Genomic DNA, 26,707 nt, shown 5'->3' with positions numbered 1-26,707 from the left:
AGGGGCGCCTGGGTGGCTCAGTCGGTTAAGCGGCCAACTTCAGCTCAGGTCACGATCTCGCGGTCCGTGAGTTCGAGCCCCGTGTCGGGCTCTGGGCTGATGGCTCAGAGCCTGGAGCCTGTTTCCGATTCTGTGTCTCCCTCTCTCTCTGCCCCTCCCCCGTTCATGCTCTGTCTCTCTCTGTCTCAAAAATAAATAAACGTTAAAAAAAAAAAAAAGTAAAAAAAAAAAAGTAGAAGATCAATGAATCCCCATTTCATTCTTGAATGTATATTTAAAACAAATTAGCTAACATGAAGACTACTTATCAATAAAACTTCATCAGTATAGCAAGTTTTTAAATCATAACTCCTAGAAATAACTGAAGACCTGATCTGTATCTTCCTCTATGATTATTTGCCTAGTTTTTCTTCAAAATATGCATGAACTAAACCTATTGAATCACTTTCAAAGAAAAAGATTTTTTTATTCTGAGTTTTAGTTGTAGTATGACTCGAGCTTTTATACTTCTTTTTAAAAAATTATTTACTTTTAAGTAAACTCTTTGCCCAACATGGACTCAAACTCACAACCCCAAGATCAAGAGTCACAGGCTCCACTGACTAAACCAGCCAGGCACCCCAAGATTTTATATTTTTAAATCTGGTACTGAGTGCAAAGATTATTGCCTATTTTATGGCCTGATGATGGTAGAATAGCACTATACTGTTGGCAACCGCTGTTTTAGAAAACATATAAATCACAAAACATTTAATCCTACATAGAAATAAGCTATATTATAATGAGATTACACATGGGAAGTTACTTGCCTTTTGGGGAACCTACTAAGTCCAAAATTTGTCTTTTAAACTGCCAGCAGAATCTAGGGGAAGGCCTGGAAGCCATATTTGTACTACAAGACCCCACTCTTCCTGGTCAGAGCTGAGCCAAACACCTTCTGATGGGAAAAATCTGGGAATTCTCCTGGGAGAAGTCTGTGGGCCAATCTCTAAAGATAGATGGACCTGTGACAGGTAACCTTTGAGGGTTTGGAATGGCCATGTTTAGCCATGGGCCCCCCAAGGAGAGAACATAGTATGTAGAGAATGAAACATGGTTCCCAAAAGGAAGCAGAGACTGTTCCTTGGGATGGACAGATTTCCTTAAGTTTATGGTTCTAGTCCCATGGGTTTTGCCCTGAAATATCCTTGTATTTTTTTCAATAAGTTCTGTAAGTCCCCCTTGACTAAGAACCACAACTATCATAGCAAGGGTAGGTGAACCTACAGGAGGTTCCACTAATGCCTTCCCCTGGGGGCATATTTGTTTGTAGGGAATCAGGAACTAAAGTGAGGACAATTCATACAGGATTGTATCCTCCTCAATTTTTTCTCTTGATCATGTGGAAGACTGGTTAATTTCCAAACGAAGAGGTGGTTTTATAAAGCTGACAATTGCAAATTTTAGTAAATTAAGAGAATATAGTTCTCAATCTAATATTAAAAAAAATTTTTTAATGAAAAAATATAACATCTAGAAATGTTTTAGTAAAAATAAAGCATTGAACTTACATTTTATCCTCCAGGATCTTACAGGATTTCTTCATTTCTTCAACCTCTTGTTCCCAATGCCTTATTGATTCTTGTAGTTGTGCTATCTCTAAATTGTGATCACTAAGAACCTATTGATAATTCAATAAAATTATGGTATTCAATTGTCACCAAATGATTCATGGAAGTGTTCAATTCATTAAATATTCATGTATCACTTATTCAACTTTTACATTGGGGGTACCTTTAGCTAAGATAAAAAGCAATCATTAAAATTATTTATTCACAGAACAAACTTGGACAGAAATAATTCTGAAATCATCATAAAAAACCCTACAGTTTTAGAGAGAGAGCAACCAAATATAGCAACAAGAATATGAAAACTATAAAAACAACTTTTAAGACATGAATTCATTTTGGCTACCTTTTAAAATAAGTCTTAACAAATCTGTATTTTCATAATCATTTTCAAAATATTCCAGGACATTAGAATGAGTATTATTTAAAAAAAAAAAAAAGTAAAAACAAATTACCTTAACTGACAAATATGCTCAGGTTAAGAGAAGTTTTCTTAATATTAATCAGTATTTTGGAAATGTAACAGCTGGTGCTGTGGTAAAATATTAACATCATTTAAAAGAATGAAGTATGAATAGAGAAAACTCCAAGTGGCACATGTGTTAACAATGCAGTTTTGGGATAAAGAAAGGGGGAGGCAAACAAATTAGAGCCTTGGGTCTGCACTTCAGCTGTGAGGGAGAAATGGAAGGGAGAGAAAGTTCATCAAATTCCACTGCTCCCTGGCATGGAGTCACCACAGGCAGATTAATGGCATCTAACCCTGCACATCAATGTGGAGTCAGAGAAACACCGGTGGGGAACACAGGTGCTCTCATTCCTACTAGACAGGTGCACGAAAGCTCCCCTCAACTCTTTCTTTCTCTGAAGCACCCATATGACTCAACTTCTGGGCAATAACTAGTTTCAGAGTTAACAAGGGTCTGAAGTCGAACATGAGCACAATGTCTAAAGGACTGTGACCGATCATGAGGATTAGTGGCTGTGTGCTGAAGGCCCATTTAGGCCCCTCATCGGTCACCTCTTGCTTTCAGTCCCCCCTGCCCTGGGCATGTAGGCCACCTCAAGAATCACACACCATTATTCTTTTCTGGCAACATCACCTCAGCTTGACCGGGCTGCGGAGTCATCTAAAATGAAGACACCCCTGGAAGATTAACCTGGAATTTCCTGTTGTCTCAGTCCACAGCCAAACCCTGTTTTCTAATCGTGGATGGTGAGAGTAACAACCCCAATAACCACCTTTACCAAATACAAAGCACTCAGCTAAAAGTCTTATGGGCATGACCTCACTTGAGCTTCTAGCCCTTTGAAGTAGGCAGTATTATCACCCCATTTTATAGGTGCGGAAACTTCAGGTTGATAGAGTTAAAAATTTGAACCCCAGGTCTCTGTGACACTCAAGTTTGTGCTTTAAACACTATTCTCCTGCAGTAAAGTGGAGTTAGGGTGGGCATGTTGTCTTCTGGGAGGTGGCAATGATGCTGGAGGTGAGTTTATCCTTGCCATCTTCTAGTCTTGCATAATTTGTCTTAGAGATCTTTGGAGCACAGGTGAAGGAATATATACTGTGTCTTCCCAAGCTGGGTTGATGGAGTACCTGACTCATGACCTATGAGACCCAAACAAAGGCAGGAGCTTGGGCCTGCAGATAAAGTCTATCTGATATAACCCTTCTGTTCTCCTTTGAATCTAGCCTCACTCATGCTTGCTTACTATACAGAAAACAGATCTGTTTGAAAAACAGATAATGATTATTTATCTATCTACTGATTTATTTATTGCACCTGCATGCAAGAGTGGGGGAGAGGCAGAAGGGGGGAGAGAGACTCCTAAGAAGCCTCCACGCCCAGCACGCAGCCTAATGACCTGGACCCAATCCCACGACCCTGGGATCGTGACCTATGCCAAAATCAAGATTTGGAGGCTTAACTGACTGAGCTGCCCAGGCACCCCAATGATCTTAAATACACATACTGGGGAGAAATTTTGATTCTACTAATATTCTGTAATTGGATATCATAATAGACACACTGTAACTAAGATGATCCGAATGATCAGAACCACTCTATAAAAAGTATAAGGGAAGTAGCTGAGTATTCTGATGAGAAGTGTGATGTTTCTGGTAAGAAATGTGATGACTGTTGCCCCATATAGTTTTACATGTAATTCTCAATACAGATAGGAGAAATACACCAAAGACTTGTTAATTCAACTAATTGCAATAGAAGATTAGCAGGCATTTCTGTTTTAATTAACACAGAAGGGGTATTATCATTACCCTCTTCCATTAGAACCATCTGAATAAGCTTCAGTTTTCTTATCTTTAAAATAAGGATAATCCTCACAAAACATTTATGAGGGCTGGTTTTCAATCAATGTTAATCAATTTTAAAAAATAGAAGCACAGAGCTCTGAAGTATTTTCTACTTCATATGAATAGTCCCCTTTCCACATTAATGCTCCTGTAGCCAATATAAATCAAAAGCCTAAGCTGTTTTATTATCACACATTCAGAATTAAGGAATTTGCCCATGGCTATTCATTTTGTTATGTAAAATAAAACAATCTCATGGAGATGTTATATATGGTTCTGTACGCATCTGGTCAGTTCTGTGTGCATTTTAAAAACCCATTTTTACAGTATTCTGGTCCGTCGAATGCAATTTGTACCTAAGGTAATTTAAGGTTCCTTCTTCTGACCATATTCCCAAAGAAAAAACACAATCGCACTATAACATTTTAAATAAAGTGTCAGAAAACCTTAGCATGCCGAAAACATTCTCTCAGAATGGCATGCAGATAGATTAAAATCAGCTCCTTTAAAAAAGCACCTGCTGCTGGTTATATTTAAGACAGTGTATATATATATCAAGATGCCTGGACAGGCATGGAGAGACATAGTTTATTCTTTCTTACCACTGTGCTGGTACTAACTGTTTCTCTCATTTTTGACATTTTAAGTTTTAATGTATTCAATTCTTTCTTCTTTTGATAAGTATCCTTTCTCTTCAAGTCACAGAGTTTTTTATATTCCTCAATCTGTAGTGATATACAGAATAAGCCAGTCAAAAAGCTTATGAGAACAACAAAGTTTAGACAATCTTTTTATTTTGTCAACCTAATTCATACTCAATCTAAGTATACCATAGTCAGTCTATCAACAACAACAAAACGCACACACGCACATACACACACACACCAAACCAAAAAAAAAAAAAGAAACCAACCCAGGGTTTGCTTGTTTTGCAACATCACAGGAAGAATACTGAACTACAAGTAACTGTAATCATAAATGTCGAAACAGTAAATTTATAAGAGTAATAAGACAGTGATCATTAATAGCAAATTATAAAAGCAACAGCCATTGTAGCAATTTGCTAGTAAAACACCTTACCAATGGTCACCAGATTTATAGTGAGCTAATAAGATCAGGAAAGTCAAAAAAAGAAAATGAAGAACTGCCTGGATACCTGAATTCACTTTTTTTTAATGGGAAAGAAAGCAGACTAAAAATAGAGTCAACAAAATCACTGGAGACTGGGCAGCACGCAGTCTTGGACAACATCTTATCATTTTACGAAGATGAAACATATTCTGATTACTTGTCAGACCCAATGAAGTAAGTCATCTTCTTATCAAAATCAAATATATCAATGCTGGGAAAGCAAGCTGGTGCAGCCACTCTGGCAAACAGTATGGAGGTTCCTCAAGAAACTAAAAATAGAACTACCCTATGACCCAGAAATTGCACTACTAGGCATTTATCCAAGGGATTACAGGTGTGCTGTTTTGAAGGGACACATGCACCCCCATGTTTATAGCAGCACTATCAACAGTAGCCAAAGTATGGAAAGAGCCCAAATGTCCATCGATGGATGAATGGATAAAGAAGATGTGTATATATACATATATATATACACATACACACACACAATGGAGTATTACTCGGCAATCAAAAAGAATGAAATCTTGCCATTTGCAACTACATGGATGGAACTGGAGGGTGTTATGCTAAATGAAATTAGTCAGAGAAAGACAAAAACCATATGACTTCACTCATATGAGGACTTTAAGAGACTAAACAGATGAACATAAGGGAAACAGAAATAATATAAAAACAGGGAGGGGGACAAAACAGATATGGAGAACATAAATATGGAGACATAACATAAATATGGAGAACAAATTGAGGGTTACTGGAGGGGTTGTATGGGGGGAGCGTGGGCTAAATGGGTAAAGGGCACTAAGGAATCTACTCCTGAAGTCGTTGCACTATATGCTAATTTGGATGTAAATTTTAAAAAATAAAAAATAAAATTAAAAAAATATATATATCAATGCATTTTTTTGGCAAAATGAATTATCAAGAACAAGGTAACTAACTGAGTCGTTAGGTCTGAGAAGGCATATTCAACTCTGTATTAAAGAGTTATGACAATGTATGTTTGGGTGGCTGTCAAAGCTATCAGCCATTGCACCTGAAGTGTCTTGTGAATGAACATGACCATTGTCAATTATCTCAGCACCAGGGCACAGTTGCATATGAATGGAACCTTGTGATTAATACATTTTGTTGAAAATTGGAATTCTGTGTTTATTCTTTGGCCTAGGCCTTCTCCCAAGGTCTTGCAATCTCAGAAACAGTATTGGCAAAAAATATTTTGTTTTGTGTAAGGGGAGAGCTTACGATTTGAAGACTCTGAGAGCTTTAATAGTTTTTCCTTTCTTGTAGGAAGTAAAGGAAGTTAACAGGTTGTTACCATAGCCTATCAAGTGCCTTTAGTGAGCAATGGTGGTTGACTCCATAATATCCACCCCACTTGGTCTATCCCACTGGCACATGGCACTCCCTTAGGATCCATTATTGTTCGAGGGGTGGGTGCTGTCATGACCTGGCCAGATCAGACACAGCAAGAAGACTTATGGTCTTTGGTTGGAGAAGATTTTCCTGTTTCTACTTGAATAAGGAAGCATACAACCCAGTTGTTATTGGTGGCCATCTTATGACCACGAACACAGCCAGCCTTAAGATGAGGGATGGAGGAGAGGAGGGATGAGCCACTAAATTAACTAGTCTTGGAGGCTGCCCTCTACCTTGGGAATTCCTACTGTGTGAGATAATAAATGTTCTATTTAAGACAGATTTGAGTTAGGGCTTCTGCTATTTGCATCTGAAAGTATCTTTTTTTAATGTCTATTTACTTATTTTGAGAGAGAGAGAGAGAGAGAGAGAGAGAGAGAGCGGAAGAGGGGCAGGCAGAAAAAGAGAGGGAGAGAGAAAATCTGAAGCAGGCTCCATGCTGTCAGCACAGAGCCAGATGTGAGCTCGAACTCACAAACTTGGAGATCATGACCTGAGCTGAAATCAAAAGTCAATGCTTAACCAATGGAGCCACGCAGGTGCCCCTGCATCTGAACGTATCTTAACTGGTGCCCTTTTCCAGGGAGATAGACCAAAGGTAGGCAAACTTCTAGTAGTGGGCCCCAAATCTAGCAACCTGTTGTAAAACTGCTCTCAGTCATTTAAGTACCGTTCCTTTCATGCTAAAATAGCAGAGTTGAGTAGTTGTGACAGAGAGGGCCCACAAAGCCCTAAATATTTCCTATCTGGCCCTTTTCAGAAAAAGTGTGTGGATCTCTGAGAAAGACTAGTCACATATGGAAGAACAATGTGTCGTGCTTGCAAATTCCCTAACTGAAGCCCCCCTGGGATTCCTTTCTTGTGTTTTAGCATTTACATTAAAGAACAGGAAGGGAGGCACCTGGGTAGCTCAGTCAATTGAGCATCTGACTTCAGCTCAGGTCGTGATCTCACGGTTAGTGAGTTTGATCCCTGAGTTGGGCTCTGTGCTGAAGGCTCAGAGCCTGGAGCCTGCTTCAGATTCTGGGTCTCCCTCTCTCTCTCTCTGCCCCTCCCCCACTGTGTCTGTCTGTCTCTCTCTCTCTCCCTCTCAAAAACGAATAAACATTAAAAAAAAAAAAGAACAGGAAGGTGGAAACACTTCCCCTTAAGGCTGAAAAGGAAGTTAGAAACTCATTCATTCAATACATATTATAGAGTGCCTATCATGCGTGTGGTGCTTGGATACAGCAGTGAATTAAAGCCACAATCCCTGCCCCCAAGGAGCCCCCAAGAAAGACTCCTTGCCAGCTACTCCAAAAAGTGCCCATTCCAAAGATGACAAGGGCTAACCTGTCTATAGTTGAGAAAATCCATGGTTTTAGCGTAAAACTATTTCTGAAGATATAGGTGTTTTGAAGGATAAAGAAGCTAAGACCTGATTGGAATTTATGAATAGTCCAAGTCTTTTTTTTTTTTTTTTTTACATTTATTCATTTTTTGAGAGACAGAGAGAGACAGAGCACAAGCAGGAGAGGGACAGAGAGAGGAAGACACAGAATCCGAAGCAGGCTCCAGTCTCCAAGCTGTCAGCACAGAGCCCGACATGGGGCTCAAACTAACAAACCGTGAGATCATGACCCGAGTGGAAGCTGGACGCTTAACCGACTGAGCCACCCGGGCGCCCCAATAGTCCAAGTCTTATCAGAGAATCGTCAGTGTAAGAACCATATGTTGGCCGCTGCCAGAAGTATTCCCCTAGATTTTAACTAAGACTCAAGAAAGGCAATTTAACAAATCTTCCAGCCTTCCTTCCAGCAGGGCTGTGAGCCCTGGACAATTTTCTGCATTAAGTTATGCCTGTTCCCATGAGGCACAGGGAAGAGGCAGGAACTCAACAGCAATTCTCATCAGGAGCTAGGTGGCCACACCTGGGGGATAAGGAAGACTGCTAGAACACTTCCTATAGAGATAGGCCTGCCTCTCCTGGGGTAACTGGAGCAGAACAGAGAGGAACGATCACAAGCCATTCTGATGGTGAATTTTAATTAACACCGTCTAGCAGACACCAAAATGCAATAGTTATTCTCACTCCACCCTCCCAATACTGCTAATCTCAAAATTCTCTTAAAAAATTTTTTTTTAATATTTTTTAAGAGAAAGACAGCGTGAGCAGGAGAGGCAGAGAGAGGGAAATACAGAATCCAAAGCAGGCAACGCTCTGAACTGTCAGCCCAGAGCCTGACGTGGGGCTCAAACTCGCGAACCATGAGATCATGACCTAAGCTGAAGTCTGTGCTTAACCGACAGAGCCACCACCCAGGTGCCCTTCAAAATACTCTTTTCTGCTGGAGCCCTGGGTTCTGCCTCGCCCCTCTGCAGGCTGCTGTGCTCAGATTCATTCAGTAGGAGCTGAAGCCTCCGTCAGGGCTGAACTCCCTCCCCAGTCCTGTCCATAGAGACATGGCCTCAGAACGGTCAGAGGCAACGAGATGCCATGGAGACAAACTCCTTGTCCCTATAGGGCTGCATATGAGCAAGGGGCCACCCCAGTGTTACAAGTCCTGTCACTCATAATCTTTCCCATGAGCTGAGATGCTATGACACGTCAGTGTCTTCCCCAAGGGGCTCCATTGTGCTTGGGTCTCTGCTCTAGTCCCATCCCAGTGTTCACAGCAGATACCACACAGAACGCTTACTAGCCTTGAGAACACATAAATGATTTCCCCTTTCCTGCCTGCGATTCTGTACAATTCTGTATTTTTTTAAAAAAGGAAATGGCGTCACTTACCTCTTGATTCAATTTTTCTTTTCTTGTCAAATATTTCGCTTTTTCTTTTTCCATTTGTTCCTGTATTTCTTTGAGACGTTGGTTTTGGAATTCTAACTCTTTTTTCTCCGAGTTTATTTTGGTGTAAGTCTCATTGATGTAAACAGTGACAGCAGCTTTTTCTTCCATCGTGTGGTTGAGTGACAGCACCAACTTTTCATGCCTCCTCACCAGCTCCTCTTGCTGCTCACTAGGAGGAAAGAACTATTCATGGCCCCAAACGTACGGCTTTGAGGAAAGGAATTTAAAGTCTGTTTGCTGAGATGACCACCACGGAGAGGGAAATTGTAAGGCAGGCTTATTTTAGAGGTTTATTTGTGACTACCTAAACTTGGTTGAGAGGAGGACAAAGGGAACCACAAGACAAATGTCAATCTTGCAACTGTTTACCACTGCAGAAATGTCATGTGGTCCTACCTCACCCCCCACCCCCACACACCAGGAAATAACTATGGGTTATTTTCATTTCAAGTGTACAGAGATTCAAAAACAGTTTTGAACAGATGAATGGAATCTGACCAAATGGCTTGATATGTAGCATTGCCATAACTATCTTACCCCGAGACATCCAGTTAAGTCAAAGGAAGATAAACCTCTCACCATCCCCTCCAGCCACCTTCTTATGCCATTGTCCTGCACGGAGGACCCAGGAGAAAGCGAGCCTTCCTCTGACAGACAGGAGTCAGAGAGGAGAGAGGAAAGTCTATCTTGAGTGTTCAGAAGAAGCTTGAAAACTAATTTGAATGCTCTTACCCTCTCCGAGCTGCAGCAAAATCTGAGTTCAGGAAGAGACATTAACCTCACATATCTTTTTCTGGCCACATCCATCTGAGAAAGACCTTAAGATTGTGAGAGGAGCCCTTGGGTGGCTCAGTCAGTTGAGCATTCAAATCATGCTTTCAGCTCAGGTCATGATCTCAGTTTTGAGTTCAAGCCCCACGTCAGGCTCTACGCTGATAGCAAGGAGTCTGTTTGAGATTCTCCCTCTCTTTCTGCCCCTCCCTGCTTGCACTCTCTCTGTCTCTCTCAAAATAAATAAATAAACTTTAAAAAAAAAATGATTGTGAGAAACACCTACCCCAGGACTAACAATACAGGACTTGAAGGAGGGACATTGGCACCATTTCTACATTTTCCTTTTTTAAAACTCCTAAAATGTAAAGACCTTTTTCCTCTCTCTAGTCCCCAGGGCTAAAGACTTTAGTTCAGGGGGATTGTGTGCAAAGGCTCAGGAAAATGGAAACAGGTTGTTGGTAAGTTTATTTTCCAGAAGTCAATTCTACCATGGAAATGCAATAAAAAGCCTAGAGTAGAGAGGGTAAGATAATGGGTGTTTTGTGGGTCTAGCAGAGGATTCCTTCTAAGAATGAATCAACCTAAGGAGCAAAGCAAAACAAAACAAGTCAAATAAAAAAAAAAAAACCTAGGTGTATTGAGATGGGTTGAGAAGACAGCACCCAAACTGAACACAGGACCTAAGGAAAAACCCACCCAAAGAGCTTTCAGTTTTTGAGGACTGTCCAGGAGAGGTCTGTTAGAGAGTGTTGGCATCTTGATACGCATCATTCTTTGAAAAGTGGATGCAACGAGATTGGACCTTGGGGACACTAGCTTATCAAGAAACCCACCTTATGCTTATGGTTTGCCTTTCTATAAAGATTTCTCTAGAACGGTGATTCTTACAGTGTGATCAGGACCAGCAGCCTAAGCATCACCTGGGAACTTGCTAGAAATGCAAGTTCTTTTTTTTTTTTTTTTTTTTAATTTTTTTTTCAACGTTTTTATTTATTTTTGGGACAGAGAGAGACAGAGCATGAACGGGGGAGGGGCAGAGAGAGAGGGAGACACAGAATCGGAAACAGGCTCCAGGCTCCGAGCCATCAGCCCAGAGCCCGACGCGGGGCTCGAACTCACAGACCGCGAGATCGTGACCTGGCTGAAGTCGGACGCTTAACTGACTGCGCCACCCAGGCGCCCCTAGAAATGCAAGTTCTTATTCCCACCCCCTAGACCTACTAAATAAGAAACTTGGGAGCTTTCTAGTAATTTGTGTTTTAACAAGCACTCCCAAGTGATTCTGATGCACACCCAAGTTTGAGAATCACTGGTCTATGGAGGTGTGATGTGCTGGCCAACTGACTTGAGTATTCCAGCTTGGGTATTATCTTCCTTGTGATTAGTTTAGAAATTGGTAGTTTAATTCATACAGCAGACTGGCGATTGTGACTGGCATGCACCATACATAAATCTGCACTGTGAATCCCCAATAGGTGTTAAAGTTCTCATGTACTTTCTTTTTCATAGAACGTCCCCCAGAACAGGTGCTCTGAAGGCCTAATATGGGAGAGGCATCCTGGACCTTGAATTCTCCCCCTAATTCCTGATGCTTTGCACCAAGCAACTTTCTGATTATTGTAGCTTCCCAAGAAGATTTCTCTCTTTCATGAGGGCTCTTTGAACATTTCTTCGTCTAACAAACCGACATTCTGATATCTATGCATTCGTCTTGTAAATTTGCTCATAAGGCTGAGTTGTTCTTAAGGTTTTGTTGGTTTTTCTTTTAGAAGGTATCTCTTCCTCCGTGAGCTGCATAAATTCAAGCTTGTAATCCCCATTTTACAGATGGAGAAAATGAGGCGCACAGGGGTGAAGTTCTGGCACACAGCTCAAGAAAAAAGGAAAGAAACTAACAAGCGTCAGAATCTGAGCGACAGGCAGTTATATATACATACCTCTCCTTTAATTACAGATAAAATTTAGAACCCTCTGCTGGGAACCAATCTCATCCTCAGACCTCCAGTAGTTTATGGCTGAATATCTTTAAGAAACTAACCTAGCCACAATATACCAAGGTCGATACTATATTTATATATATAATATTATATAATATATAATAATTATATATATATACACATATATATTATATATATATAATATATATATAATATATATATATATGTATATATATATATATATAATACCCAGAAAGACTTCTTTTTAGTGTTGGAGTTTGTAAACTTAATTTTACTAAAATGGAAACCATGGGGTGCCTGGGTGGCTCAGTCGGTTAAGTGTCTGACTTCGGCTTGGGTAATGATCTCACAGTTCATGAGTTCGAGCCCGCGTCAGGCTCTGCTGACATCTTGGAGCCTGGAACCTGCTTCAGATTCTGTGTCTCTCCCTCTCTCTCTGCCCCTCCCCGCTTGCACTCTGTCTCTCTCTCTCTCTCTCTCTAAAATAAATAAACATCAAAACAAAAATTTTGTCTGCCTCTGTTTGGAGGGGGCTTGCAAGGATGTGTATGACTTACACACAGTAGCTGCTGCTGAGAAACTGGATGGCCTCTGAAATGTTACGGGTCTCCTAACTGCAGTGGTGAAAGAAGTTTTTGCTCTCCTCCCCAGCTCTGCGCAGTCATCACACACCCCTTAGCAGTCAGGGTCATCTGCTAGAAGTGATACCCCCTCCTACTTACCCTGTACCAGTTCAGAAACAGAAGGCAAACCCCTTAGGATAATTTTCACACTCCAGTCACAGACCCCAACTCCCTCATGTACCAAATTAAAAAAATACATACCCTAGAATTTCATTAATTTTTTGCAGATCAAGTATTTTCTTCTTCAGGAACTCTATTTCATTATTCATCCTTGTAACGTCCATTTGTAATTGATTTATCTCAAAAAGATTTAATCTGCGGGCATCTCTGACACATTCTTAAAAGTAAATGGAAATGTCACTAGATTATTTGAGAAACAGCACAGTTGTACATACTGACTTTTCCATTTTTTTAATATTTATTTTTGAGAGAGACAGAGACAGGGAGTGAGTGGGGGAGAGGCAGAGAGAATCCACGGACCGTGAGATCATGACCTGAGCCGAAGTTGGACACTTGGCCAACTGAGCCACCCAGGCACTCCTGTAATGCTCTTTTAATTATGTTCCTGTATCAGACACCTCTTACCCCTTTGGGCCCTCTCAATCTTACCTATCAATTATTTCCCTTATTTCATCTGCTGCTATTGATAGGGAAAAATAGGATAAAATAGGCAGAGAAGGAAAGGATTAGGACCTGGGGTCCCTGGATGGGGAAAGACACATATTTTGGAACAATGCTGGGAATTTCTAACTAGAGCAAACCCCCTTAGGCATAAGGTCCCTCTTAAGAATGTAACAGATACCACCTACTCCCCCTCAGGTTCCCCTCCGGAATTTGACAATCAAAATACTTAGCTAAACCATAAAACTTAGGTTATATGAGGGACAGTATGACCCATCTGACTCTTCACACAATGGAATCCAACCAGTCAGGAATGGGCAACCCAGTACCTTGAGTTGTCAAGCCAACAAAGATGGGACCTGAGAAGGAACAAGGGGGAAGGGAAGGGGGGCTGACCAGAACCTTATAAAACAAGGACCCTTGCCTGTGGTCGCAGGCATTCACTTTCAAATGTCCCTTCTTTGTAAAGACAGTTTTCATACTATTCTTCTTTTCTAATCTTATACTCTAGTAAACTTTTCCATGCTGTTCATTTTGCGTCCACCTCTTCACTCTTCGAAGTGGTGAGACAACGAATCCTGGGTGTTGAGGTAAAAATTCCTGCAGCGCTATGGTGACCAGCTTTCTATGGGCTCTGAACAACCTCAGACTGGTGCAGTCTGGCAGAACTTCATTCCTGCTCATTCTATCTGCTTCTCACCTCCAGTCTAGGACCTTCTTGTCACCTCTCCTGTGAGACTTCTTTATGCACGCATACCCATGCTCGTGTAACTTGAAGTGTGGGAGGCCGGTGAACGCTAGACTGATGACAGACAGGAGCTGGTGCCTGGACAGTCCAGAGAAGATGTAGCCGTGTATCTTGGGACATGTTCCTATACTAACTTAGTTGTGTTTAGCGGCAGTCAGCATGGTATTGCACCCCATATCAGCGTTCTCTTCTCCCTGCTTTTCTCTCCTTATCCCGCCCTCCTCCTCTTTGGATTGTGCCCCCAAATATCAGTGTAAAAGCCTCTGGCTCTGCTTTCTGGGGGGAACTGAGTGTGTTAATTCATGTGTCATTCTTGTGTGATTGTGTGATCATTCATCAACAAATAACAAATCAGTGTAATCACATAAGACTTCAGAAGCATGATAGATATAAATACAAAAAAATAAAATTTTTAACACTGCTTATAAGGTCCTGGACTAGCCATTTCCACCCCATAAATTCTCTAGAAACTAGCCGGTAGCTCCATCTGAGAGAGATAGGTTATTTTTCTAAGGCTACTTATTAAGTTTGCTCATTGTAGCAGGGCATCCTGAACTTTTATGTCTCAAATAGGCATATATATCACCTGGGGATATTATTGAAATAAAGATTCTGAGAGACTAAGTCTGGGATGCGCCTAGAGATTCTGGATTTTATAACAAGCTTTCAGATGCTGCTGATCCAAGAACGATACTTTGAGTAGCAAAGCTTTATAACCTAAGACCAATTAACTTTACTTGGTTAAGTATTCAGTGTCTATCAAGAATCTCTTTAGCTAATATGCTATTTACTTTCCTTCTAAATATTTTTCCTGATTATAAAAGTAACCCAACACATTCTTAATTCTCCCTTCAGCACAGACTCTTTTTTTTCTGTATATAGAGTTTGTCATATTTTTCCTGCCAAACTAGAGTAATACCATGCATATTGTTTTACAGCTGACTGTGTCACTCAGTGTCTAATTAGGAGACAGAAATCTTATAAATAAAACAGGGAAATTTTAGTATAGAGAATTATTGACTCTAACAGGAGGTTAGAGTAATGAGGGATCGAATGGTAAGAAAGAAAAGAGAACTCTAAAGGATTCAGGAACAGCAGACACGAGGAGCAGCTACTACCCCCAGGGGCCGAGAGGGTTCGTTCAAGGAAGCAGCAACTCCAGCCCTGGGAGCCAGGCCTCACTGGAAAGTGCTGTGGCTCACTGGGCACAGAAGTTCTTGAAATGCTGGGCTGGTAGAACTCATGGAAATCTACCTTCTGGAGGAATTGAGGGGACCTGTCCGCAGGGAGATGCCATACTTCAGAGCTCACTGCCAAACCACCCGAAGAGCGCCAGGGAAGCTGTTCACAGGCTGGTGCCTCACTGGTAGCAATCTACCATGAAGCTGCCCCAGGGGTACTGGAGGAAGCAGCCGGGCACTGTGGACAGCCACACATGGCAGGAGCCTGGCATGGAGAGGCTGTGTGTGCTCCAAGAGCTGGCTGAGAGGAGCACCCTGGGACCAGAAAGAGCACTGCTTTTTCTTCCAGTGTCCCTCCAGGGTTCTCTCCTGATGAAACGTTGTGGCAGCTGGTACAGGGGGAAATTACAGGGCCCATCTCTCTCAATACCGAGCAGACAACGAAGGTAGATTTGGAGCTGCACGCAAGGCAGTAAATGGATAATGGGAACATCTACTTAAAAAGTGTTTTGTTGTTGTTGCTGCTGCGGTTTGTTTTTTGTTTGTTTTGTTTTTAATGTTTATTTACTTTGGGAGGGAGGGAGAGAGAGAGAGGGAGGGAGGGAGGGAGGGAGAGAGAGAGAGAGAGAGAGAGAGAGAGAGAGAATCTAAAGCAGGTTCCAGGCTCTGAGCTGTCAGCACAGAGCCCGACGCGGGGCTTGAACCCAGGACTGCCAGATCACGACGTGAGCCAAAGTCAGACGCTTAACTGACTGAGCCACCCAGGTGCCCCCAGTTTGTTTTGAATTTAAACCACTGGGTTGGGGGAGGCGGAGGTTACACAGTAACCAGCTTTGGAGCGGTGATGACACTTGGGAGTTGTTCTACACTGAGCAAGGGAGGCAGACTTTTGCATTCTCACACTGACTGATCACAGAGTGTGGGGTGCACGTGGGGAGAGAATGCTCCAGGATAGGGCAGGGGATGGTTTCAATTCCTGCAGAGGACCTGAGCTCTGAGGCTCACAAGCCTTAGTCAATATTCCTGGCAGCTGGGGAAATGAGGTTGGAGCCTTACTGTATACCACATACAAAATTTAACAAAAGGTGAATAAAAAAACCTAAATATAAGAGCTAAACCTATAAAACTCTTAGAAGAAAACATACAAGGAAATCTTCATGACATTGGATTTAGCAATGATTTCTTGGATATGACACCAAAAGCATAGGCAGCCAAAGAAAATCCTAAGGGCACCTGGGTGGCCAGTCGGTTAAGCGGCCGACTTTGGCTCAGGTCATGATCTCGTGGTTAGTGGCTTTGACCCCGCATCAGGCTCTGTGCTGACAGCTCAGGGCCTGGAGCCTGTTTCGGATTCTGTGTCTCCATCTCTGCCCCTCCCCTGCTCGCGATCTGTCTCTCTCTCTCAAAAATAAATAAACGTTAAAAAAAAGAAAAAAAACATTGACAAATTGGACTAAATCAAAATTTGAAACTTTTGTGCATCAAAAGTCAGTATCAACACAGTGAAAAGGGGACCCCTGGGAGGCTCAGTCAGTTAGTGGATGACTCTTGATCTTGGTTCAGGTCATGATTTTATTAATTGTGAGATCAAGCCCTGCACTGGGCTCTGTGCTGACAGCATGGAGCATGCATGGGATTCACTCTCTCCCTCTCTCTCTGCCCCCCACCCCCGCCCCAGCATGCATGCTCTCTCAAAATAAAAATTAAAAAAAAAAATAGTATGAAAAGGAAAACCATGGAATAGGTTGAAATATTTTCAAACAATATACTTGATAAAGGATTAACACCCAGACTATACAAAGAATTCTCACAACTCAATAACAACCAAACAACCTAGTTAAAAGATGAGCAAGGTACCCGAATAGATATTTCTCCAAAGAAGATATCCCAATGACCAAAAAGCACATGAAAAAATGCTCAACATCATTAATCATTAGGGAAATGCAAAACAAAACCACAATGATACAGCATTTCACATCCATTAGGATGACTATATTAAAAAAAAAAAAAAAAAGAACAGAAAGGAACAAATGTTAACAAGAATGTGAAGAAATTGGGATCCTTGCACTTCTGGGGTGGGAATGTAAAATACTGCAGCCACTGTGGAAAACAGTATGGCAGCTTCTCAAAACTTAAAGTACCCCCTTACTATACAATCCAGCAATTCCCTTCTGCATATATGCCCAAAAGAATCGGAAGTAGGGACTCTAATAGATATTTGCACCAAATAAATACATTTGCATCAACTAAATAATTATGTATTTATTTATTTTGAGAGAGACAGAGAGAGTGTGAGCAGGGGAGGGGCAGAGAAAGAGGGAGAATCTTAAGCAGGCTCCGTGCTGTTCAGCCCAGAGTCCATCAGGGGCTCAAACTCATGAAACTGTGAGATCATGACCTGGGCCAAAATCAAGAGTTGAAGTTCAACTGACTGGGCCACACAGGGGCCGCAGCACCCTCATGTTTACAACGGCTTTGTTCACAATAGCTAAAAGGTAGAAACAACCCAAGGGCCATCAGTGGATGAACAGGTAAACAAAACATGGTATACACACACAGTGGAATACTGTTCGACCTTCAAATGAAAGAAAATTGTGACACATGCTACAACGTGGATAAAACTAGAAGACATGCCAAGTGAAATTAGTCACTAAAGGAAAGTACTGTATGGTTCCACTTATATGAGGTACGTAAATAGTCTCTAAACTTACAGGGACAGAAAGTAGGATGGTGGTTTAGGTGAGTCAAGTTACCGAATTTAATTCGATAAATACCAATTTGGAACGGGCTAATCCAGATATCTTTAGTCTATTTAGAAACTAAAATATATAAGTTCAAGTTTTATATATATCATTCCCACTTACAATATGAGGGGAAAATGATGATGGATCTGTGTTTGTGTAGTGTATTTTTTCTAGCTACATTTTGACAGAAAATAATGATTAAACTTGTCTTATTACAAGCAGTAGGCTCAATTTTCTTCTAAGATAAACTAAGTTTCTACAGTTGATAACCTTCAAGTACCTTCCAATTCTCTGCCAATGCTATTGGGAAGAGTTTCCAGTAGGAAATATAGTCTGCTGAGTTCCATGCTTTCAATTTCCAGGAGATCAATTGTGGCTTTTCTCATTTCTTCCTGAAAATTTAAATTACATATTTAAAAAGTTAAAGCATTAAAATAATAAAATTGATTTCCCAGGCAATGCCCCATTATAAACATTTTCAGAGATCAAACTTTGATTTTCATTCAATACCTTCTGCTTTTATTTTTATTTGGAATAGAAAAATAACTATTCCATAATCAGTTTTTAAGGTGTCATTGTTAAATTATCTTTTAATCTTTGCAGATTTCCTTCTCAGAAATCATGTCTCTTTGTTTCTTGCATGCAGTTTCAATCAACTTAAAAGGAAAGACTCCAACAAAAAGGGTAATGCTGAGAAAAATCTCTTTCATTAAAAAATGGAAAATGCCTCTAGAAATATGCTTAGGTATAAAAAGAACAATTTTTTTCTTTCTTTTTTCTTTTTTAAATACATACCTACAAATCTAAACAAATAGTCTGGTGGAGATTCTTGACCTTTTTTTGGTGGGGCTTATTTTTGAAAAAAGAAAACCATCCAAAAATGTTAGTGGAAAAAAACAGATAAATCATCTCTTCAATAAATGATTGTAATGTATATAGTTATTTTATGACCTGAGGAATCCATTATATTTTATGAGTAATAAAAAGCAGATAACATAATTATACATATAGTATGATTGCTTTTCTGTAAACAAATAAAATTCAAAACAGGCATCATCTATTCCCTGAAAGTGGGAAAGACATTCATCAAAGAGTTAATTATGATTATATTAATTTAGTTTATTATTTTATGATTATGCTGAGATCATGGTGGTTTTTACTTTCTTCCTTTTACTTGTCTATTTAAAAAAAAATCCAGGGTAAACTTTCAGAATAGTGAAAATTTGTTACTTTCAAAAACGGAGATTCCACAGCTCAGATATTACATGGAGACATACTAGATACTTTTAAGAAGTAACAATAAATATTTTGAGCCCTTCAAACTTGGGTGAAAAACGTAACCAAAAAGACAAAGCAGAGGTAAAGGTTTCCATGGGACCACAGTGCAGCACCACACAGACGCCTAGTATTTCCATATATGTATTCAATTAAGTGGGATCCTGAAGTATAATGCTGTAGTATACATACACAACTATATATAATCACAGAAAAATATAATTATAAAAGAGGTGAACTTTTCTCAGCAGTCTGCGGACTCAAACTCATTTACTTTACGCCACATTTCTACATTTTTAGGTATTTGATGTATAGATTTTTATTCAATATTTTAAAATCAAATGAAGAGACCTCGCCATTCTCACTCTGTGGGGAAAGCACTGGAAACATCATCCAGGGCCCAGGAGGGCCCAGTTTGTGACACTTCAAAAGGAAATTCTTTAAATATTTCTTTGATGGGGCCAAGTTAGCATAAAAAAGAGTTGCTTTGTTTTCACTGACCAGCACTGTCTGGTCAAATAATCTTTCAGCAGTTATATAAGAAATTGCTTATAACGAACTGAGTAAATTGGCACCGTGCATGGTTTATACATTGGGGTCAAGCATTTGCCCACGTGGCCCATCCCTTCACTGAGCTCCTTTAGCACAGGTACTGCCTCTCCTAAGCAGGCCGGCCTCCATCCATACATAGCACAGGTCCTTAAGTCAGTGTCCTGAATGGAAAACCAGGCAACATTCCACACCTGATGAACACTGGGACAAATGCTCAGTAAACTGAGGTAGAAATTTTCTTCACTCAAGGGAAATAGTTTCCCTATTCATCTATTCAAGTACCTTGAACAGAGGTGGTGCTAAATTAAAGGTTAATGAAGAAGTGGAAGATTGAAAAAAATAGCTCTTAGATATAATACAATACCAATTTCTTAACAGCGATAGCAATGTCCTTAAGAAAGGTCCTAGCTTCTTCGTTGCATTTAAAATAGTCACTTTGCAGTGATTGTTCTAAAAAAGGAAAAAAATTAGAAAATGAAAGATCTCTTACATGTTAGTCCAAATTCTATTTAACCTTTTAGATCTAGCTCAAATGCCTGCCCAGCTGAAAATTATATCTTCTATCTCTGAATTCTTCTAGTACTTAATATGAATCTCTTTTGAACATGTTTCCTATTTCATAGTATTCTAACTTAGGTATATATTTTATGCTTCTTGAAGGCAAACCCTATCTTTGCATCTCTCATGATAGAAAGAAGGAATCTGTATAGAATGGGACCAAAAATTCAACAAATACTTAGGAAAGGAAGAAATATAACATGCCTATAATGTAGGTGTGAGAATGTTTTCATATATATATTTGTATACATGTAAATATAATATTATGCAAAAAAACCCACTCATTTAATTAACTGTTTAAAAGTCCCTTATGTCACTTCTTTTTCTGTGCCAATATTTTAATCCTGGGATGAGAGTAAATGTTTGAAAATTGGTAGGTGTGACGAACACAGAACTTCTAGCCCTTTTCATTCCCTGACATATGAAAAGCGTCTCCTTTCCCTCGTACACCGTAAGTAGGAGGCACATGAGAAGAGAGGCTTGTGAAATATTAGCAATGGTAATGGAGACAAGATACATAATGAGTGGAAAGAAGGAAGGGAAAAAGGATGAAAGGAAACAGGAGGGAGAACAGAGGAAGCTTTACTTACCTTGGCTCTGTCACCATTCATGTGAACACCATTCATGTTTTACATGTATTATGTAAGTTGATTACTATAATCTTAGGATGACTCCCATGTCACAGGTGAGAAATCTGACTTTTGAGTTTATGTCATATGTTCATGGTCACAGAACACAGATAAGAGTCTAGATTCAACCCAAGTTGGTGTGACTCGAGTCCTTGCCCTTAATGGTCTCTACTCTCAGGAGAGTAGACAGCAATTTCTGCCCTGAGTTCTGGGGAGCATGGATTCTCTTAATGAACGAAGCTCTCAAACCAAGTGAAAATCAGTTACTGGGTTTGCAAACAAGTGTGCGTTAGGAAGAGACAGGCACTGCCTGTTATCTCCTTCCCCTTCTTCTATTGGAATGAATGAGCACAAGCTGTTCCCACTTGCAAACAGGCTGGAGGGCTGCGTATTTGATAACCACACCTGAGGCTTAATGAAGTTTTTTTTTTTTTTTCTACAAAAAACTTTCTTAAAGTCCAGAAATTATTCGCAGAAAAATATTTGCACATCGAAGTGCTGGGATTAAATGCACATGCCGATCTAGAGATGGAGTATAAAGAGAATTCAAGGCCCTAGCTCTATCATTTGGCAATGACCTTGGGCACCTGTAACTCATTTAGGTCTCTGGTGGTTAACATTCTTCATGATAATATTCATCCAAGCTTATCTCATAGGAATTGTGAAGTTAAATTAGTTCATCTAAGAAGAAAAAAAGAAACTATCCCAAACTAATAGTAACATTATGATAAAAGTCAAGATGATTACCTTGAACCCGTGAGAAGCTGATGTTAAAGAGAGGAGATGCTTTGTTGTTTGGCCTAAATGGTTTATGAGCTAAACAAGAAATGCCCTTTCTTGGACCATATCTTACCTTAAACTTAGGTGCCTTGATTGCAGGTTCAGCTTTCTAACTGAAGAGGCATTTTAACCTGGACCTATCCAAGGTATCATGTTTGCATCCACTAAACATTCATGTCTAATTTTCCTTGTCTAACACAACAGGAACTTCTTAAACACTCCCTTTCTTGTTTACCTGTTAAATTCTCCACTTTACCGTGGCAAAATGTTGGAGGAAGTTAACTTCCAAAGAAAAGGCAAGAAGGGAGAAGCTGAAATTAAATGCATAATCTTTTTTTCTTTTGTTTTTTTAAAAGTAAGCTTTGGCCCAACAGGGAGCCCAAGGTAGGGCTTGAGCTAAGGAATCTGAGATCAAAGGTCCACCCTTAACTCACCAAGCCACCCAGACACCCCTGAAATTAAATGCATCATCTAAATGCGGGTGGACACCCCAGTCTCAGGCAAATGGCAGTGGCCTGAGAGTTAAGGATTTGTCCAGGATTTGTCACCAGTCATTAGTGTGAGCTGGGCCAAGTCACTTTAGTGGCACTAGAGCAGGAGAGCTGAACCCTGGGTCTCACCAAGCCGCCTCTCTCTCCCCCAAGGAACCTGAGGAGGCTCTGCTTCAGCCAGGGACTCCTGGGGTTCCCGCAGGCAGGTCCCCACTGAGGGAGGCTCACCCCCCAAACCCCCCCCCACCCCACCCAGTGCCAGCTAGATGCCACTTCCGAGGCCTCTCCCTTTCTCCCTGCGCCCGCAGGCTTCTTACCCACAACAAAGAGCTGCTCCAGCGCAGCGGTCGCGACCGAGGAGCCCAGGGAGGAGGGGAAGGTGCATAATTCCAGGGAGGGGCCGGTGGAGACGGCTGCTGCCTGCAGCAGCACCTTCCGGCTGAACCCCAGCTCTGGGGACCAGGAGCTCAGGGCCATCTTGCTGCCCCTGCGCGTTGCCTACCAGGCCTGACGCCGCCGGGGCTGCCGGTTGCCACGGGCAACAGAGACGCGAAGGCCCCGGGCGCCCCCTGGGGTAGATACCTCCCAAGTAAAAGAACCTGAAGTTAAAAGAAATTTCAACCACAATAATTAAGCGATCCTGGAGGGCTGGGCCGCTCTTCAGCCGTCCTTTCCTCCTTCAGTTTGCATTTCTTTAGCCTGGGTCCCGGATTTCTCTTGGGCCACTGGAATCATACTAACGATCACTTTTGAACACACTTCTGTGTCAGGTACTACAGGATGAGCTTTCTGGACAGCAGCTGGCTTAATTTTCACAAAGACTTTGTGAGGCAGGTTCAAGTACGATCTCCCCTTTTTACTGTCGAAGAAACAGGCAGGGGTGACTAAGTGATCTGCCCAGGGTGACAGAACATAATTTTGGATTTAAAGTGGAGTCTATGTATATCTCTCCACTATGCTGCAAAAACCCTCTTCTAGAACCTTCCCTGTATCTTCTGGTCTATCACTGAGCACATTTTTATGTTGAATCAGTGATTCTCCTCTGTCTTCTTGTCAAAGGATGAGCTCTTGGAGGCAGGGATATTATTTCTTTTTCTCTGCATCTCGAAAATTCCGCCCAGTGCCAGGCTCAGACTGAGGGCCACTGTTAGTTCCCCTTTCCTCTGATTGGTGAGAAATCAGCAAAGATGCTTTAATCCTCATCTTATAACTTTACAGATGGCAAAATCAAAATGATAGTAACAATGACAACAGCCATCATTTGTTAAATGCTTACTACGTTCAGGCACCTCCTGAGTCCTTTACAGTAACCCATTTAACGTTTAAAATATCTTCTGAGCTAGGTATTATTTCCCACTTTCAAAGGACGACACTGAGCCTATGCCCTGAGTCACTATGCTATACTGCCTTGGAGAAGATGTGGCACACCAATAACAAAACTAGTCCAGAATCCAGACCTCCTTCCAGGGAGAGCCATATCCTGGCCGTGAACACTCTCCTGGGTCCCCCCTTCTGCTAGACTTGGTCTATTGGCATTCAGATCTCTCCCTGCTTTTATGTGCGCCCCTCTGTGTGGCAGGGGCCAAAACCTGGAAACTACATTTCTCAAATACTCTTGCCAGATGGTTTCCTACGGTCCACCAACAGGGGACACTAGAGGGACGTTAGCGGGCTGGAATCCATTCTCCAGGAGTGGCAGTTTCAGACCACCATAGTTGAGTGCAAGTCCCAGCCCTTTTGGTGGCTGCAGAGATGGCAGGAGTGGGAGCCACTGCCTCCTGCAGTCTGCAACTGCTCAGCAGTCAGCATGGGCGTGTGGGCATGGTGCAAGGCTGTGGCAGCTCTGTGGGTTCTTTATGTCCCCTTGGGTTCCTACAGACCTGTAGCTCTTTCTTTCTTTCTTTTCTTTCTTTCTTTCTTTCTTTCTTTCTTTCTTTCTTTCTTTTTCTTTCTTTCTTTCTTTCTTTCTTTCTTTCTTTCTTTTTTTTTTTTTGAGAGAGAGAGAGGGTGCAAGTGAGCAAGGGGCAGAGAGAGAGAGAGAAGTGGGACTCACCCAGGGGTCATACTTTACCCAGAGCAGGGCTTGTGCTCACCCTAAGCGGGGGACAAGCTCGCCTGATGTGGGACTTGAACTCACCAACTGTGAGATCATGACCTGAGCCAAAGTCAGATGCCCAATGACGGAGCCACCCAGGCACCCTAAATTCCTCTATCCTTGAGCTACATAGACTGGACCATCCCAAGCCAACCTTTATGCTGTTACCAGAATGTTCTTTCTACTACCTCATTTGGACCACATTGCTCTCATTGTCTATGAATGAGGACAATCCCTAAGGGGGCACTCAGTGCCCCCTTCCGCCCTTACTGGATTTTTTTTTTTTTTTAGATTTTATGACATTTTATGTCTATTTCCTTCTTGTTCCTATTCTTTTTCCTGAACATGCTTTCTGAGGTATTTCCAGCTTCTACTTTGACTCATAGTTCCTTTTATGTGGGATGACCTTTACAAAATCCAAATCATCCTTTTCAAAAGGAACTTTATTAATCCCCAAATAGAAATCTAGGCAAACAACATGAACAAGGACTTCATAAAAGAAAAAAAAATCCCATATTGAAAGAACATTTAAAGAAATTAGCAGTCAAAGAAAAAATAATGCACCCATTTTCCTCATCATATTGTTAAGATTAAAAGGAATAATAATTCAAAATGTTGACACTAGGAGTGTGAATAGTATACTATACCATGTCCTCCAGACAATTTGGAAATACAGGTAAGTCTTAGCATATAGCAATACTTCTAAGAACTGTTTCTTAAAAAATCATTACAGGTGTATCCACAGACACTAGCATGATCTTGTTTATTTCAGTTCTATTTTAAATAGTAAAATATTACAAAGAGCGAAAATGGTTTATGGTAGGACACTGGTTTTATTTTTTATTTATAATTTTTTTCAAACGTTTATTTATTTTTGAGAGAGAGAGAAAGAGCATGAGCAGGGGAGGTGCAGGGAGAGAGAGAACAGAGGATCCAAAGTGGGCTCTGTGCTGACAGCAGTGAGCCTGATGTGGGGCTCGAACTCAGGAGCCATGAGATCATAATCTGAGCTGAAGTCAGACGCTTAACGAACTGAGCCACCCAGGTGCCCTGGGACACTGGTTTTAAATAATCCAAGGGACAGCTGTGTGGCATATCCTGCGAGAGGCAGGCCACCCTGTAGTTAAGAGCATGTTTATGAGGTAAAGTGAGAACTACCACTAACCAGATGAGTGTCTCTTGAGCAAGTTAATCTCTCTATGGATGCCCTCCAGGGTCCTGGTTCTGAAGGGATGGTGGTGGTTATAATAGTTCTTAGTCCACGGGATTGTTGTAAGGATTAAATTACGTCAGCATTTAATGCTGTGTTCAACACGTGGTATATACTCAAAAAACACTAATGGTAAAATAATAATGTGGTAGCTATTAAAAATAACGGGTAGAAATTTACACACACACACACACACACACACACAGTTCCCACGAGATTAAGTGGAAAAAGCAAGTAGCAAAAGAGAGGTGTAATATTCAATTTTTATATATCCATATAAATGAATACAATGTATACAGGTATATATCTCTATATGCATATGCATGGGACATGGTCTGGAAAGAATTATTCAGTAAAACGTTCACTGTGGTTATTCCTGGTTAGTAAAATTATGGGTGTGTGTGGTAGGTAAAATAATGACTCCCCAAAATGTCCTTATCCCTGGAACTTCTGACTCTGTTATGTTACATGGTAAGGGGTAATTAAAGCTGCAGATGGAATTAGGGGTTATAATCAGTAGACCTTGAGATAGGGAAAGTATTCTAGATTATCCAGATGGGCCCAGTGTAACCACAAGAGTCCCTAGAAATGGAAGGAGGGAGACAGGAGAATCAGTATCAGAGTTAGAGATTTAAAGACACTGCCTTGCTGCCTTTAAAGATGGATGAAGGGCCACGAGCCAAGGAATGCAGGTGGCCTCTAGAAAGTGGAAAAGGAAAGGAAAGAGATTCTCCCTTTAAATTTCCAGAAGAAACAGCCCCGCAGACCCCTTGATTTTTAGCCCAGTGAGACTTCTAAAGTCCAGAAGTGTAAGATAATAAATCTGTGTTGTATTAAGCCATTAAGTTTGTGGTAATTTGTTACAGCAGCCATAGGAAACTAATACATTGGGTAATGTGAACTTTTTTCTTCACAGTATTTCTGTATTTAAATATTTTTCCATAAGCATGTATACCTTTGTAGTTAGAAAAAAAAATAAAGCTTTTTAAAATAAAACATAAAGAAAACATATGCTTAATATCATTGTCTAAAAAATTTTTCTGATCCTTCAGTAGCTATCGATGCTGTTCACTGAGTCAAAAGCCACACCTCACTTCTCTTATGCATGTTTTTTACTTCAGTAATACAGATTTATGTTTCACTTAATATTTTTTAAGTTTATTTTTT

General features: G+C 40.9%; 1 protein-coding gene across 1 annotated transcript in view; it reads right to left on the bottom strand.

Annotated features, from left to right (window-relative positions):
* Positions 1-22,734, bottom strand: part of CCDC175 (coiled-coil domain containing 175) — a 75,974-nt gene extending 53,240 nt beyond the window's left edge. Inside the window, exons 1-7 of the mRNA XM_049612662.1 lie at positions 22,553-22,734; positions 20,142-20,227; positions 18,231-18,342; positions 12,858-12,993; positions 9,242-9,470; positions 4,527-4,649; positions 1,551-1,660 (exon numbers count right to left, since the gene is read on the bottom strand). Coding sequence (XP_049468619.1) covers positions 1,551-1,660; positions 4,527-4,649; positions 9,242-9,470; positions 12,858-12,993; positions 18,231-18,342; positions 20,142-20,227; positions 22,553-22,712 — 956 coding nt within the window. The 5' untranslated portion in view covers positions 22,713-22,734. The remainder of the gene's footprint in view (positions 1-1,550; positions 1,661-4,526; positions 4,650-9,241; positions 9,471-12,857; positions 12,994-18,230; positions 18,343-20,141; positions 20,228-22,552) is intronic.
* Positions 22,735-26,707: the final 3,973 nt, after the last annotated feature.

This window comes from Panthera uncia, assembly GCF_023721935.1.
Source record: "Panthera uncia isolate 11264 chromosome B3 unlocalized genomic scaffold, Puncia_PCG_1.0 HiC_scaffold_1, whole genome shotgun sequence".
Classification (NCBI taxonomy): Eukaryota; Metazoa; Chordata; class Mammalia; order Carnivora; family Felidae; genus Panthera; species Panthera uncia.
This window is presented reverse-complemented; position numbering and strand designations above follow the sequence as displayed.